The sequence below is a fragment of the Microcebus murinus genome, chromosome 4 (genome assembly GCF_040939455.1).
Source record: "Microcebus murinus isolate Inina chromosome 4, M.murinus_Inina_mat1.0, whole genome shotgun sequence".
Taxonomy (NCBI): domain Eukaryota; kingdom Metazoa; phylum Chordata; class Mammalia; order Primates; family Cheirogaleidae; genus Microcebus; species Microcebus murinus.
In genome coordinates this window covers 205,884-220,509 of record NC_134107.1, presented here as the reverse complement: position 1 = coordinate 220,509, position 14,626 = coordinate 205,884, and the positions used below count along the sequence as shown (strand labels likewise).

The 14,626-nt window shown below is 56.2% G+C and overlaps 2 protein-coding genes across 2 annotated transcripts; both read right to left on the bottom strand.

The window, feature by feature from the left end:
• Window positions 1-6,748: 6,748 nt before the first annotated feature.
• On the bottom strand, window positions 6,749-9,455 carry C4H19orf53 (chromosome 4 C19orf53 homolog). Its single transcript, XM_012790390.3, has 3 exons — window positions 9,299-9,455; window positions 9,166-9,221; window positions 6,749-7,181 (listed from the first exon to the last, which is right to left on the bottom strand). Exons 1-3 carry the CDS (start codon window positions 9,393-9,395, stop codon window positions 7,023-7,025), a joined length of 312 nt encoding a protein of 103 aa, XP_012645844.2. The 5' UTR covers window positions 9,396-9,455; the 3' UTR covers window positions 6,749-7,022.
• A 905-nt stretch (window positions 9,456-10,360) lies between these two features.
• MRI1 (methylthioribose-1-phosphate isomerase 1) lies at window positions 10,361-14,622 on the bottom strand. Its single transcript, XM_020284003.2, has 6 exons — window positions 14,415-14,622; window positions 14,076-14,314; window positions 13,129-13,304; window positions 11,894-12,070; window positions 11,583-11,807; window positions 10,361-10,589 (listed from the first exon to the last, which is right to left on the bottom strand). The coding sequence occupies exons 1-6, from the start codon at window positions 14,544-14,546 to the stop codon at window positions 10,429-10,431; spliced, it is 1,110 nt and encodes a 369-aa protein (XP_020139592.2). The 5' UTR covers window positions 14,547-14,622; the 3' UTR covers window positions 10,361-10,428.
• Window positions 14,623-14,626: the final 4 nt, after the last annotated feature.

Below are 14,626 nucleotides of genomic sequence, written 5' to 3'. Positions count from 1 at the left end.
GAACGACCGAGGTCGCGGTTGCAGTCTCCGCCCCCCCCCCCACTGACCCCTAGACCCGCATCGCCCAGTGTGGTCCCCGCTGACCACAGGTGGCCTCTGAGCCTTGGAAACGGGACTGGCTCCAATCGGGCTGGTCTGTGGAGGTAAAAATACACACTGGATTTCAGAGACTTAGTGGGAAAAAAAGAAGGCAAAAATATGTCATTAAGAATTTCTTGGGCCAGGTGCAGTGGCTCACTCCTGTAATCCCAGCGCTCTGGGAGGCCGAGGCAGGTGGATCGCTGGAGGTCAGGAGTTTGAAACCAGCCTGAGCAAGAGCCAGACCCTGTCTCTACTAAAAATAGAAAGAAATTCATTGGCCAACTAAAAATACATAAAAAAAAATTAGCCAGGCAAGGTGGCGCATGCCTGTAGTCCCAGCTACTCGGGAGGCCGAGGCAGGAGGATCGCTTGAGCCCAGGAGTTTGACGTTGCTGTGAGCGAGGCTGATGTCATGGCAACAAAACTCTGTCTCAAAAAAAAAAAAAAATTAAAAATAGAAAAAAAAGAATTTCTTGGGCCAGGTGCAGTGGCTCACTCCTGTAATCCCAGCATTTTGGGAGGCCAAGGCGGGAGGATTACTTGAAGCCAGGAGTTTGAGAGCAGCCTGTGCAACATAGTGGAACCCTGTCTCTACAAAAAATAAGAAAAATCAGCCGGGCATGGTGGCGTGTGCCTGTAGTCCCAGCTACTGGGGAGGCTGAGGCAGGAGGATTGCTTGAGCCCAGGAGTGGGAGGCTGCAGTGAGCTATGATTGCACGACTGCATTTCAGTTGGGGCAACAGAGTGAGACCCTGTCTCCTTCTGACAAAAAAAATTAGAAATAAATTTTTAAAAAAAAGAATTATTTCTTATATTGCCAAGTGTGGTGGCTCACACCTATAGTCCCAGTAATTCAGGAGGATTGCTTGAGGCCAGGAGTTGGACACAAGCCTGGGTAACATAGCAAGACCCTGTCTCTAAAAAACAACAAAAAAAGAATTTTTTATATTGATTACATGTTGAAATTATATTTTAGAAAAATTTGGGTTGAATAAAATACATCATTAGAATTGATTTCACCTGTTTCCTTTTATTTCATATGGTATCAGGACATTTAAAAATTACACAAATGACTTGTATTGTGTTTGTACCAGACAGGGCTGGTCTTGAGAAATCACAGCCTGTCACAATGACAACAGAAACAGCAGCAATAAGAATGTACCGACTGCTTATGCAATGCCTTTGTTGTGTAGACACCTGATCAAGTTTAAGCCTTCTCACAGTGCCTCAAAATGGGGGTTGTCACCCCATTTCTCAGACGAGGAAACTGAGGCTCGGAGGGGATCGGCTACTTGCTTGAGGTCACCTAGCAGTAACAGTCTGACTTCTGGAGGCAGCTGGGGCTACCGTGGAGCCCCAGACTTACTGGCGTGTCTCTTTCTTGCAGAGGATTTGGGGCAAAGGCAGACCCATGGGGGAAGGAGTAACTGGGGTTGGGGGGAGAAGCAGGGAAGACTTAAAGCGAAGCATGTCTACCAGGTACTCCTCTTGCAAACAGGACACAGGGGCGGGCTTTCCCCGGCAGCCCGCTCCATGTCAGCTCAGCCAAGGCCCTTGCCTTTGAGAAGGCTGGGTGTCCCCGGATGGGTGTCCTGACATGCTGAGTGGGAGAAGTCACTCTCGGCCAGTGGGTGGATTTTTAGGGCGAACAGAGAATGGGGTATCCCAGGGCGAGGACGTTTTATTTCACTCTGGTAACAACAGATCCTAATAGTGCCATCACCCCCATCCCGCAGATGAGAAAACCGAAGCACAGAAAGTTCACTCACTTGCCCAAGCTCCAGGACAGGAAAAGGTGGGGCCTGCACAGAGTTTGGGTAATAAGAGGAACATTCTGTTTCCATCCCCTGATTTGACAGGTGAGGGAAATGAGGCCCAGAGAGGGTTGGGAAGCGGCCCAAAGCCACACAGCAGCGATCCTGGGAGAGAATGTGGGAGGTCAGAGAGGCTGGGCGTGTCCTCAGATGAAGTCTCCAGGCCTATGTCAAGCTGCTCCCCCACTTCCTAGCAATGCTTTCAGCAAAGGACAGTTGGAGGGGGCGTCTTTCCTTCTTGGTGGAGCCAGCGAGCTTGGGCCGCAGGGAACTGGGAGCCACATTTCTGTGTGAGCTCACTGTCTAGGCATTTGCAGCGCCTCACTTCCACGGGGCTACCCTGGAGGCTCCGATGAGCGAGGGGACACGGTCCCCGGCTCTGCGGACATTCCCCAACTTTCTGAGAGTCCTTCCCTTCTGCCAGTCCCCGGCAGCGCCCCTTGCCCGTGTTGACTCAGGCAGGAAACCAGCTGGGCCCCTTGAGTGCTTCCTGGTCCTGAGGACGCAGCCCCTCCGGCCTGCCCAGCTGGCAAGGGCTCCTTGTTGCATTTCTTTTCTTCCTTTTGGAAACACAAGTTCAAGGGCAGAGTGTCAGGCCCCTGCCAGTGGAGCAGGCGTTTCAGGCCCACGGGGAAGATGAAGGCAAGAGAGGAAAAGGCTTGGACAAGAGTAAATCAAATACATTTATTTATTTTTTATTTTTCTTTTCAGAGATGGTCTTGCTCTGTCACGCAGGCCGGCATGTAGTGGCGTGATCATAGCTCACTGTAACCTTAAACTCCTGGGCTCGAGTGATCCTCCTGCCTCAGCACCCCTAGAAGCTAGGGCTACAGGTGTGCACCCCCACACTTGGCTAATTTTTGATCTTGGTCTTGCTATGTTGCCCAGGCTTGTCTCGAACTGCTGCCCTCAAGTTATCTTCCCGCCTTGGCCTCCCAAAGCGCTGGGACTATAGGCATGCGTGAGCCACTGTACTCCTCCCCAAAGCTACATTAGTGACCCCCGGCCCTGGGGGAGAGGGGCAGGGGACAGGTAGAGAGATGTCAGGTGGGCAGCTGGACTTGGGCTTCCGCCCCCAGCACAGAGAGCAGGTCATGGCCACACCGGTGAGTCCCAAGTCCTTCAGGCTCCTGATCTCTCCACACTGAGCGTGTGTGTGGAAGTGTCAGGATCCCTATTTAACAGAGGGGGAAACTGAGGCTCAGAGAGGTGAACAGACTTGCTGAAGGCCACGCAGCCCCAGAAGTGGCAGAATATCTCATAGAATTCTTGGGGTGGTTTTTTTCTGGAGCCTGGGGCTCTTTTTTTTTTTTTTTTTAATTTTTTCTGAGACAGAGTCTCGCTTTATTGCCCAGGCTAGAGTGAGTGCCGTGGCGTCAGCCTAGCTCACAGCAACCTCAAACTCCTGGGCTCAAGTGATCCTCCTGCCTCAGCCTCCCGAGTAGCTGGGACTACAGGCAGGTGCCACCATGCCCGGCTAATTTTTTCTCTATATATTAGTTGGCCAATTAATTTCTTTCTATTTATAGTAGAGATGGGGTCTTGCTCTTGCTCAGGCTGGTTTCGAACTCCTGACCTTGAGTGATCCACCTGCCTCAGCCTCCCAGAGTGCTAGGATTACAGGCGTGAGCCACCGCGCCCGGCCTGGGGCTCTTGGAAGCAGGTGGAAGGGACACAGAAACACAGCAGGGAAAAATCGCCCAGGAAGTGGTAGGAATCTGAGGCTGTTTGGAGATTAGGGACGGCGGAACAAGTGGATGGACATTCCAGCCCCCACACCTGTAGCACCTGAAGACCCTCCTTGCCCCTGGGGTCTTCCTCAAAGGGGGGCTGGTGTCGCAGGCACAAAAGGAACCATTGGCAGGATCCCTTGGTTCCTCTGGGCGCCGCCAGCCTGTACCTGGGCTTGGCCCGGGGCAGGGGCGCCTCCTGGTGGCCGCGTCCAGTGCCGGCTGGCACCCAGCACCCACCCCGCCCCAGGGCTGGCCTTTCCAAATTCCCAGATGGAAAAATTAAAAGATAATTTTAAAAAGAGGGTGAAATCGCCACTCTCCTACCATATCCCCATAAGCACGTGTTAACATTTTCACTTCACTGATGCCGGGACAGGCAGATGTTCTAAACGGTTCAAAAGACAGTTTGCAAAAGACACTTTACACATCAGCCTGTTCCGGGAAATGTGTGGATGGCGGCAAACGGGCTTTTCACAGGGGGAGGAGGACTGTCAGTGGAACCTGGGCTAGACGGGCCGGCGTTTGCACGTCTGGAGATAAGAACTATTCGGTTTGGATTGCTAGCAGTTGCTGCTCAGGACTCAGGGAGCTGTAAAATAGTTCAAAGGCAGCGTGAGTCAGGCACCCCGGAAGGGAGTGTTGTGTGCAGATAGTGCACGGGAGGATCTATTGAATTACCATTTCCCTGGCAGAAAGGAGAAACCATTCATTTCTTCCTTCATTCAACAAACACCTGCCCATTGAGTGTGTACTGTGCGCTGTTCTGGGTGCCGGAGACAGGCCGGGAGCCAAAGACCCGCACCCGAGAAGCAAGGCAGAGGCAGGCAGTAGCACCCGGTGACCCCAGTTGAATAGGCCCCTTCCAGGGCTGGGGGACAGGGAAGGGCGGCGGGGGCAGGGAAGAAGTCGAGTGCAAAGGCCAGGGGGCAGGGCAGGGGGAAGGGGAGTAGGGAGGGGACGCAGGCTCCGTGCTGTTTTCTGTTCTCATTGCAGCGTCAGTTCTTAGCTCTGCTTAGCCTGAACGCTGGCACAAAATGGTCACAAGAAATGCTGATTGAGCACACTAGCCCCATCTCAAAGGGGGTAAGTGACTCACTGCCCGAGGTGCGCTAGAGGGTCCAGGTCCCCTTGGTGGCCCTCCAGCCAGCAAGAGGGAAGGGAAAGCTCCCCCTGCCCCCAGTCTGGGGTCCGGATCTAATCCTCCACCCGCTCCTCGCCCCACACAAACCCTGAGGGCCACCGGGTCCTCACAGAGCCACGAGGAACCCCGGATGGACAGTCTGGTTCTGCTGCCACAATTCGCAATTTTTCAACATGTTAAGTTAGGGCTTTTTTGGTGAAATTTCTCTCTCCCCCTGCTTTGTTTTGGTGGTAAGGTTCACATGAAATTATCTTAGTGTACAGTTCAGTGGCATTTAGTCCAATCGCGGTGTTGTGTAATTCCTGCTAGTTCTAGAATGTCTTCATCTCCCCAGCAGGAACCCTGTCCCCATCAGAAGTCGGTCCCCGCTCCTCCCTACCCACAGCCCTGGTGACCACTAATGTGCTGTCTCCTCAGATTTGCCTGCTCTGGACGTCTCGTACAAACGGAGTCACACACGTGGCCTTTGGGGCCTGGCTCCTCCCAGCACCATGTCGCTGAGGTTCGCCCCCGTTGCAGCACGGATCAGAGCGTCATGCCTTTTAAGGGCCGGATAATGTCCCACTGCATGCACATGCCAAGTTTGTTTATCCAGTCCTCTGTGGATGGACATTCAGGTTGTTTCCACCTTTCAGGTACCGAGAACGGCGCCGTTACAGACGCGTGTGCAAGTCTTTGTGCGAACGCCGGTTCTCCGTTCTCTTGGGCAGATGCCTAGGAGCGGAATTGCTGGGTCACATGGCAATTCTAGGAGGAACTCATTGAAGAATTGTCAAGACTATTTCCCCTGCTTTAAAAAAAATGTTGGCAGTTCAGTGACCACCACTGTGTGGGACCAAGAAAACACACTTGGGATGCGGTCTGGGGTCAGCCGCTGGTGACCCAACACCCGTGTCTTCTTGGCGGGTGAGGGGGCTGGGAAAGGACGGGCCACTAGAAAACCAGTCTCCCCTGTCTTGGGTGAGCGCCAACCATGCCTACAGGCACCCCCCCCCAAATACAAAAGGATAGCAGTTCAGTGTCACCCGACTATAGCCTGTCTGCCACCGGGCTGTGACCAGGGTCCAGCTCTGGCCAGAGCTCCCGGCAGATTCCACAGGCACTGTCAGGTTCAGACCTGAGCAATTTTGGGGTTGGGCAGGTGGGAGAGAATCGTGGGCTGGAGGGAGTGAGAGGCCGTGGGTGGCCAGCTGCGAGCATGGATCGGGACTCTGCCAGCTTTGGGCTCAAGTCTCAGCTGTGGAATGTCACATGCAACCTAGCCTGGGTGTCCTGCTGGTTCCAGTGACTTGTGGAAAGCACCAGAACTGTGCCTGGCCTGTACACGGCACTCAATGTGGCCGTCCTAACTTCTTTTTTGAGGCAGAGTCCCACTCTGTTGCCCCGAGTGCCATGTCAGCCCCGCTCACTGCAGCCTCCAACTCTTGGGCTCAAGGGATCCCCCTGCCTCAGGCTCCCGAGTAGCTGGACTACAAGTGTGTGCCACAACGCCCGGCTAAGTTTTCTATTTTTTGTAGAGATGGGATCTCACTCTTGCTGAGGTTGGTCTCAAACTCGCTCAAGCGATCCTCCTGCCTCGGCCTCCCAGAGTGCTAGGATTATAGGCGTGAGCCACCGTGCCCCCTACTTTTTTACAGTCGGCACTCTACCCAGGTGGCACTGCCCGGTTTCTGACTGCACTCTGGTTGCTCAGCACCATGACCTAATGAGGTGGCACCTGACCTACAGATGTCCGGCTCGTCCCTGGTTGTGTCCCCAGTGCAGGCGAGCAAGGAGACTGGAGTGAGCCACCCAGGGTCAGAGGGAGGAAAGCCCCCGCCCAGCTCCCAGGCTCTGGGGTGGAGGCGCAGAAGCCCAGCTGTCCTTCCCTGGGCACATGCTACTGGGGACGGTGGGATGGGGCAGGACAGGTCTCTCGGGGAGACCAGTGGGGTCACCCGGCCCTGACCCTGGGCCGCTCATAGAACTGCGGGACCACAGGAGGAACAAAACCAGGTTTATTGCTCTGGGTTAAACCAGTGGAGACAGGACCAGAGCAAGTTGGTGACCATATGTTCCTGGCCATCACTGGGTTCTTGGCAGGCTGGGACCTGCAGATCGCCGGCTCATGGGCCGGGCCCCCACCAAAGTTCTAGGTGCAACCTAGTGCTGGGGGACAGGGTCCTCTTCCTCACAGGGCAGCCATGGGGTCACGCACAAGGTCCGGGCGTGGAGGCGGGGCTGCAGTGTTGACCTCTGCTGGGGCGCGTGTCCTTAGGAAGTCGTCTTACTGGAGGCGGAGGAGGCGGCGGCGGCGGCTGCCCCCTTCTTCTTGGCTGGGCCCTTCAGCAGCGCCAGCTTCCTGGGCAGGCTGCTGCTGGCCTTCATCATCACGTCATGTTCGATCTTCTTCCGGATCCCGACTTCCAGGTTCTGAGGGGCAACCGCAGGGCAGTCAGACTGGGACCTGAGGTGAAGGGAGGGCCTGACCACGTGGCCTCCCACTCACCGAGGCCCGCAGGGGGCTGGATCCGCAACTATCTGCTCAAATAGCACCAGACCGTGGGTCTAGAGGTAGGGGTTTCAGTCCTGCTTTTGCCCGGCACTCGATGGGGCCTCAACACACAAAAAAACTCTTCTCTTCTCTGTACCTTAGCTCTGCTCATGCCCATTTTACAGATGGGGAAACTGAGGATCCTGCAGCAAGGAGGTACTTGCCCAGGCTCCCCAAACCATGGGTCATGGGGGCCTGCTGTGCCCAGTCTCTGGCCCCAGGCTCTAGGTGGACAGCCTCCGCCTGTCCCATGTCATCTCTGCTTTACAGATGGCGAGCTGGGGATCTGAGGGGTGGGTACGGGAGCCACCAAGCAGAAGCACAAGGATGGAGCAAAACCAAGTGTGTGAGTCCAAAACTGGTACCTCAGTCACCTTCCCCAAACTGCCTACGCCTTTCAAAGGCCATGAGCACCACCACTGGAGGGGCTAACCACGTGCCCGGTGCAGGGGACATGAAGCCAGCACTCAGAGCGTGTGTGGACAACATAAATGTCAGTGACATAATACGTTAAACTTTAAACAATGTCCTTTAAAATATTAAAGGATGGTAAGTGCCGCTATGGAGAAAAGGAGGCAGGGGTGAGGAGGGTGGGGGCCGAGATCGGGACGGGCTTCTTTGAAGTGAGTTGGAGGAAGAGAGCTGTGTGGATTTCCTGGAGAGGCGCACAAGTTCTGAGGCAGGACAAGGAGCTGGTGAGGGGCCAGGGAGGCTGGAGGGAGCGAGTGGGGAGGAGGGTGGAAGGAGATGAGGGCACATTGTGCAGGGCCTTGTGGCTGGGTGAGGACTTGGGCTTTTCCTGAGGGAGGTGGGAGCCACGGAGGGTTCTGAGCAGAGGAGGGGCGTGACCTCACTCAGGTGCTCACTCCTGCCCTCTGGCTGCTGTGGGAGGAGAGACTGGGAGCCGGGAGACCAGGGAGGAGTTGACTGCACTGGAGATGAGGTAGGAAGGGGTAGATTCTAGACTAACTGTAAAGGCAAGATGGGTGGGATCTGAGCTGGGTGTGAGAGAAAGGGGGGATTCAGGGATGACCCAGCACCTGCAAGGACAGAGTCATCTTGAAGCGAGGCTAGAAAGGTAGAACGGGGAAGCGCCGATCAGGAGCTTGCTTTCCGACATGATGGGTTTGAGGTGCCAATGAGACACCCTCCACGCCCACCCCAGGACCCCGGAGCTAAGCAGACCGCTTGGTACCCATTTCTGAGAAGACTGATGCCCTGTGGAGACCAAACGACTTCCTCACGATCACAGGGCCGGTTAATGTGGAGTGCAACTCAAACCCAGGTCCGACTCCACCAAAACCACAGCTGTAAACCTCTTTCCAACTTCTCTGTAAGCTCAACCCTACTCACCTACACGAGAAAGTTGCACTTAAAAGACAATCATAAAAACGAGAACGACAACCAAGGCACCCCGCACTGCGGAGCTCTGCGCTGTTCCCAGAGCTTCACAGGCGCCCTATCACCCGGAATCCTTGTGACTCCGGGAAGAAGGGGCTCTCAGTCCGCCCGCTTCACAGGGAAGAGGCTCAGGACAAAGGACTACTACTCATCAAGCGAGCCGAGACTTGCAGCCAGCCCTGCGTCCTTACAAAGCAGGGTTTTCAACTCCCTGCCCATTCCACCTCCCTTCCTGGGCTCCACCAACGAGAACGGTAACAGCAAGACCAGCTGACGTTTCTCGAAGACTCTGCGTGCTGCAGGCCTTGCTTCTATGAGGCGCCGGTGAATGGTAAGTGGTGTTCCTGAACCCGGGGAAGGGAGGCTCCCAGAGCTGGGAGTCCTCCAAGCTCCGTCCCCGGCCCCCGGGTCCCGTCCCCGGCCCCTCGCCGCCCCCGGGTTCCGTCTCCGGCCCCCGCACACCTTCTTGAGCTTTTGCTGCTGCACGACGCGCGCCTTCTTGGGAGCGATAACACGACCTGGGGAGAGACGCGTTCGCGTAAGGCCGGGAAGCCCCGGGCCCAGCTCGCCCCCCGGCCCCCGGCCCGCCCCTCACCGCCTTTCTTCGGGCCCCGGTTCCGCTCGGAGGCCGCCGCTGCAGTCTTGCTCTTCGCCGGCTTGTGCGCCTGGAACTTGCGCTGCCCCTGCGCCATGTTCGCGCACGCACCGGAAGAGGCGGGGCTGCAAGCAACCGTAGCCGGAAGGCGCAAGGCACCACGGGATGCAGCGGGGCGGAAGGGCGCAAGGGATCACGGGACACGACATAGCACGTATTAAAGGGACCATACGTCACAAAGGTAGTCAATCGTAACCAGTATTTTGCAAAAATTTCAGGAGACGATAAGCTAACATGTATTGCTTATGTGTTTTATAAAACATGCTATTTTATGCCCTTTATACATGAGGCTAGGATTAGAGTGTGTAAAACTTACTTTTATGCTCTTTATATATAAAATCTGAGGCTAGCATTAGGGTGAGGAGAGTTGCACTCATCTCTGGTGCAGAATTTCATGGGAGGCCACAAACGTCAGTAATCAAGATGCACAACATTTTCAAGATTTGTATTCTTCATCACGGATTTTTTTGCATTAATTGATTTTTTGAGAAATATTGCTTTGCCAGGTGCAGTGGCTCACGGTTGGAATCACAGCACTTTGGGGGGGCTGAAGTGGGAGAATTGCTTGAGGTCAGGAGTTAGAGACCAGCCTGCTTAACACAGCGAGAGGCTGTCTCTACCAAATGAAAAAAATTAGCTGGGCATGGTGGCGCATGCCTGTAGTCCCAGCTACTGGGGTGGCTGAGGAAAAAAAAAAAAAAAAATTGCTTTAAACTATTATTTATCTTGGTTACTGAGATTTTTGCACCCAAAATGACAGCCTAGGTCCAGCCCTGAGAGCAAGCTTAAGAGGGAGGTACTAGTATTATATTATCCCCATTTTATAAATAAGGAGACCAAGGCACAGAGAGGTGAAGTGACTTGCTTAAGATGACACAGTGGAAAAAGTGGTAGGGCCGGGATTTGAACCTGGGCAGCCTGCCTCTGGCTACTGGGCTCTTAAGAGCTATGCAAGGCCCTGAGCTCCCTGCTCTAGGAAGGAGTGTGGTTGAGGGCAGGAAGGTCAGGCCACTCAAGAAATTTATTATAAAACCTGGGGAATGGGGGCAGGGTAGGGAGAGCTGAGCTGGTTACAACTGGGGCCCATCTAGGGCCCCTCCCCCTGAGGAGACGGTGGTCGTCAAGGCTGCCTGCAGCTCCTCGGGGGCAAAGACCCCCAGCTCTGTGATGATGCCACCGGTGATGAGGTCATGGGGGGTCACATCGAAGGCGGGATTCCAAACCCCGATCCCTGCAGGGAGAGAAGGCAGGCAATGAGGCTGGGATTTGACTCTGTGAAAGTTCTTAAGCTGTTGTCACCTGCCTCCATCCACTACAGTGGTTCTTGGGGTTCCCCCAAGAATCTGGGGGTCCTCACGCCAAAAAGTACACAAAGGCATGGACAGTGTACTCAGTTAACAAGTTTAGACTTCTAACCACTCCCAGAATGTCACTGCCCAAGAAAAAATCAGTCTTATATACATCTACCCCACTTCTGTCTGTCTACTCTAAGCATCTCTTTAAGAATCTCAGAAGCTACCTCAGGGCCTTTGCACAGGCTATTCCCTGTGCCTGGATGCTCTTCCCTAGATATGCACATAACTTGCTGTTTCACCTTCTTCATCTTTGCTCAGATGTCGCCTTCTCAATGTGGCCTTACTTGACCCCCCTCCCCCCGTCTAAACCTCCCTCTACAGACACTTCCCATACCCTTCCTTGCTCTCCTTGGCCAGCCTTTCGTCCCGTCCAACAGACACTGGAACTTTGTCATTTGTCTTGTTTTCTGTCTCCCTCACTGCACTGTTAGACTTATCTGTTTTCATCCACTGTGTCCCCAGCACCTTGCATGGTGGCTGGCACGAGCATGCACTCAAAAGTATTTGCTGGCCGGGCATCGTGGCTCACGCCTGTAATCCCAGCACTTTGGGAGGCCAAAGTGGGAGGACTGCCTGAGGCCAGGAGTTCAAGACCGGCCTGGGCAATGTAGCAAGACCCTGTCTTTACAAAAAATAAAAATGTTAGCTGGGTGCGGTGGCGCGCACCAATAGTCCCAGCTACTCGGGAGGCCGAGGCGGGAGGATGGCTGGGGCTATGATCACACCACTGCACTCCAGCCCGGGCAACTGAGTGAGACTCTATCCCTTAAAAAAGTTTATGCCCCAGAAGGCCAACAACGACCTAAATGCTACCTGCCCCGCGAAGTGCCCAGGTGCCGTGGGGACCCCTGTCTGGGCTCACAGCTTACCAGGCGCTGCAATCCTGACGCCATTAACATCGGTCAGCTCTTGGCCCGGGCGCTCCTCGATGACGATCTCCCGGCCCTTCTGGAGACGGAGGTCACACGAGGAGCTGGGAGCAGCCACGTAGAAGGGGATGCCGTGGTGCCTGGCCGCGATGGCCAGCTGGTAGGTGCCCACCTTGTTGGCTGTGTCGCCGTTGGCAACCACGCGGTCGGCTCCCACGACCACGGCTGGTGGGGGTGGTGAGAAGTCGGGGGTCACTACCTGGCCCTGGCCCCCCAACCAGAACCCCTTGCCCTGCACCCGGCCCCCTCACCTGACACGCCCCTGTGGGCCATGGCGGCCGCGGCCATGCTGTCCGCGATGAGGGTGGCAGGGATCTGCTCGTACACCAGCTCGAAGGCCGTCAGCCGGGCTCCCTGGTTGTAGGGCCGCGTCTCCGTGCAGAAGGCGTGTTCCAGGCGGCCCATGGCGTGCAGGGAGCGGATCACACCTGTGGGGGCCCCGCCCACCAGAAGGCCCCGGGGAAGGGCAGAGGGACAGGGTGGTCCAGTGGTTAGGGGTGGGGGCTCCTAGATTCCATGTAGTGGCTGTTCCCTCTGCCTGGTACCCTTCCCAGGTACTGGTACGGCACCCTCCTCATCTCCTTCGCATCTGCTTAGAGGACACCCTCTCTGTGAAGCCCTCCCTGATTTCTGGATGTCACACAGTGACCCCCACACCTCTGATACCCTGCTTTCTGTCCTTAGATTTGTCACCTGTGAGCACCTAGTGTGTACAGTTTGCCCTCCCTGTCTGTGGGTTCTGTCTCTGTGGATTCAACTAAGTGACTTGAAAATATTTGCAAGAAAAATCAATAATAATAAAGCACCTGTACTGAATGTGTACAGACATTTTTTCTTGTCATTATTTTCTTAACAATACAGTATAGGGCCGGGTTGCTCATGCCTACCACCCTGGGAGGCCGAGGTGGGAGGATCGCTTAAGCTCAGGAGTTCGACACCAGCCTGAGCAAGAGCGAGACCCCGTCTCTACTAGAAAAAAAAAAAGAAAAAAGAAAAAAAGAGCCGGGCATGGTGGTGTATGCCTGTAGTCCCAGCTACTCGGGAGGCTGAGGCCAGTAGTCTGAGGTTGCAGTGAGCTAGGCTGATGCCACTGCACTCTAGCCAGGGTGACAGAGCAAGGCTCTGTCTCAAAAACAAAAAACAACAACAACCAAACAAAACCCAGTATAATAGTTATTTTCACAACATTTGCGATTGTATCAGGTGTTATAAGCTGGTACCCTTGGCTCTTTCTCTCATGGTCTGAACCCTGATAGCCCCCTGGCAACCTGTGGAGCCTGAGGATGAAGAACAGGGATAGATGGGCCCTGATGCTATTGGTTGAGCCCCTGGATCTAGCTGTACCTGAAGCTTACCCTCTAAGTGTTTCTGAACAAGAACCAATACATTCACTTTTTTCTGTGGGTCCAGTGGTTTGGGTTTCCTTCTCTGTCATCCAAAAAGGGCCCCGGAAAGGCCTTTGCTACCCCCAAGGATGCTCACTCACCCAGGGCTGTGCCATAGCCAGAGGTGGCCAGGGCGCCGGTGTTACAATGTGTCAGCACCGTCACCTTGCCACCGCTGGGGGCCACCCGCTCCAGGAGGTGGCGGGCTCCCAGGTCCCCAATGCTGCGATTGTCTCTGAGGTCTTTCTCCAGCATGTCCTCGGCGTAGCGGATCACTCTGGGGCCGACAAGGGGCTTTCAGTCCCAGCCACCAGGCGGTGGGGGCCGGCCTCCCCCGCAACGCTGCCCTGCGGGAGCCCTCCTGCTTGAGGCCGCTTGTAGCTGTGGGGCTGAACCCTCTGCCACGGCCACAGAACTGTCACCCCATTCGCTAGCACAGCACAGGCATGTGGAGCTTCAAGTCTGCCAGGCACGGGGGCACTCAGCAGTAAGCTAGACCCTCTGTCCCTGTGGAGCTGACTAGCCGTGGGGGAGGCAGCAAAGAAGGAAAAGGCGGCAGAACCAGGTGGCAGAGAGCACAGGGGGCCTGGGGAAGGCAGAAACCTGAAACCTAAAACCTGAAGAATGAGGAGATCAGCTCTGAGGATGCCTGCACGAATGGCACGTGCAAAGGCCCTGAGGCAGGAGTCAGCCAGGTGGGGCCAAGCAACGCCAGGCCCAGGGGCAGGGCTGGAGTGGAAGGATGGGAGGGGGAAGAAGAAGGCAGGGAGGGGCCCAAGACGGGGAAACAAGATTCCTCAAAAGCACAAACAAGAGGACAAAGGGACACCAAAAAGGGGGGAGGGGAGCGCTAGGGCGTTCAGGAGAAGCAGTCAGGGGGCAGAGGCCAGGCTGCCCAGGAAGATTCCCAGCTGCCTGTGGAACCTTGGACGAGGGACTTAAGTGCGCCGTGCTTCAGTTTCCCCATCTGTAAAATGGGCCGCTGCGCATTAAAAAAAAAAAAAAAAGCACGGGTGGGAGAATAGCTTCTGCCCAGAGGTCTCCGTACCTCTCCCGGACCGCCGCCTCCGAGGCGCCCTCCCGCTCCGCCTCCCGGGCCGCGGCGTCCGCCAGGTCGCGCGCGGCCAGGGCCATGTTGACGGCGGTGGGCCGGGCGGTGACGAGGTAGCTCAGCGTGTCGCGCACGAACGCCACGAGCGCGGCGAGTCCCGGGCCCCCGGCGCCCGCCTGCAGCTCCACGGCGAGGCTGAGGCAGCCCACGAGGGCGATGGCCGGGGCGCCGCGCACCTGGAGGGGCGGGGGGTGCGGGCGTCAGGGGGTGCGGGCGTCAGGGGGTGCGGGCCCCACCGCGGCCCCCCGCGCGGCCCGGCCCGGCCCCGCCGCCCACCTTCATGGCGCGGATCGCCTCCCAGGCCTGGCGCACCGAGCCCACCGCCTCGTAGCGGCTCTGCTGGGGCAGCAGCAGCTGGTCGAGGATCTGCAGCGAGCCCCGCGAGTAGCGGATGGCCTGCAAGGTCATGGTGCGGCCGCAGCCACCGCCGACACGCCGCGCATGCAGGGACCCGCGCACTCGGGGGCGGGGCGGGCCGCGCGCAGGGG

Coding starts and splice junctions, on each gene's coding strand:
- C4H19orf53 (XM_012790390.3), bottom strand. CDS start 9,395: ATGGCGCAGGGGCAGCGCAAGTTCCAGGCGCACAAGCCGGCGAAGAGC. Junction 9,222..9,298: donor CCGGGGCCCGAAGAAAGGCG/GTGAGGGGCGGG, acceptor GTCTCTCCCCAG/GTCGTGTTATCGCTCCCAAG. Junction 7,182..9,165: donor AGCAGCAAAAGCTCAAGAAG/GTGTGCGGGGGC, acceptor GTTGCCCCTCAG/AACCTGGAAGTCGGGATCCG.
- MRI1 (XM_020284003.2), bottom strand. CDS start 14,546: ATGACCTTGCAGGCCATCCGCTACTCGCGGGGCTCGCTGCAGATCCTC. Junction 12,071..13,128: donor TGGCTATGGCACAGCCCTGG/GTGAGTGAGCAT, acceptor GGGCCCCCACAG/GTGTGATCCGCTCCCTGCAC. Junction 11,808..11,893: donor GGCCCACAGGGGCGTGTCAG/GTGAGGGGGCCG, acceptor CACCCCCACCAG/CCGTGGTCGTGGGAGCCGAC.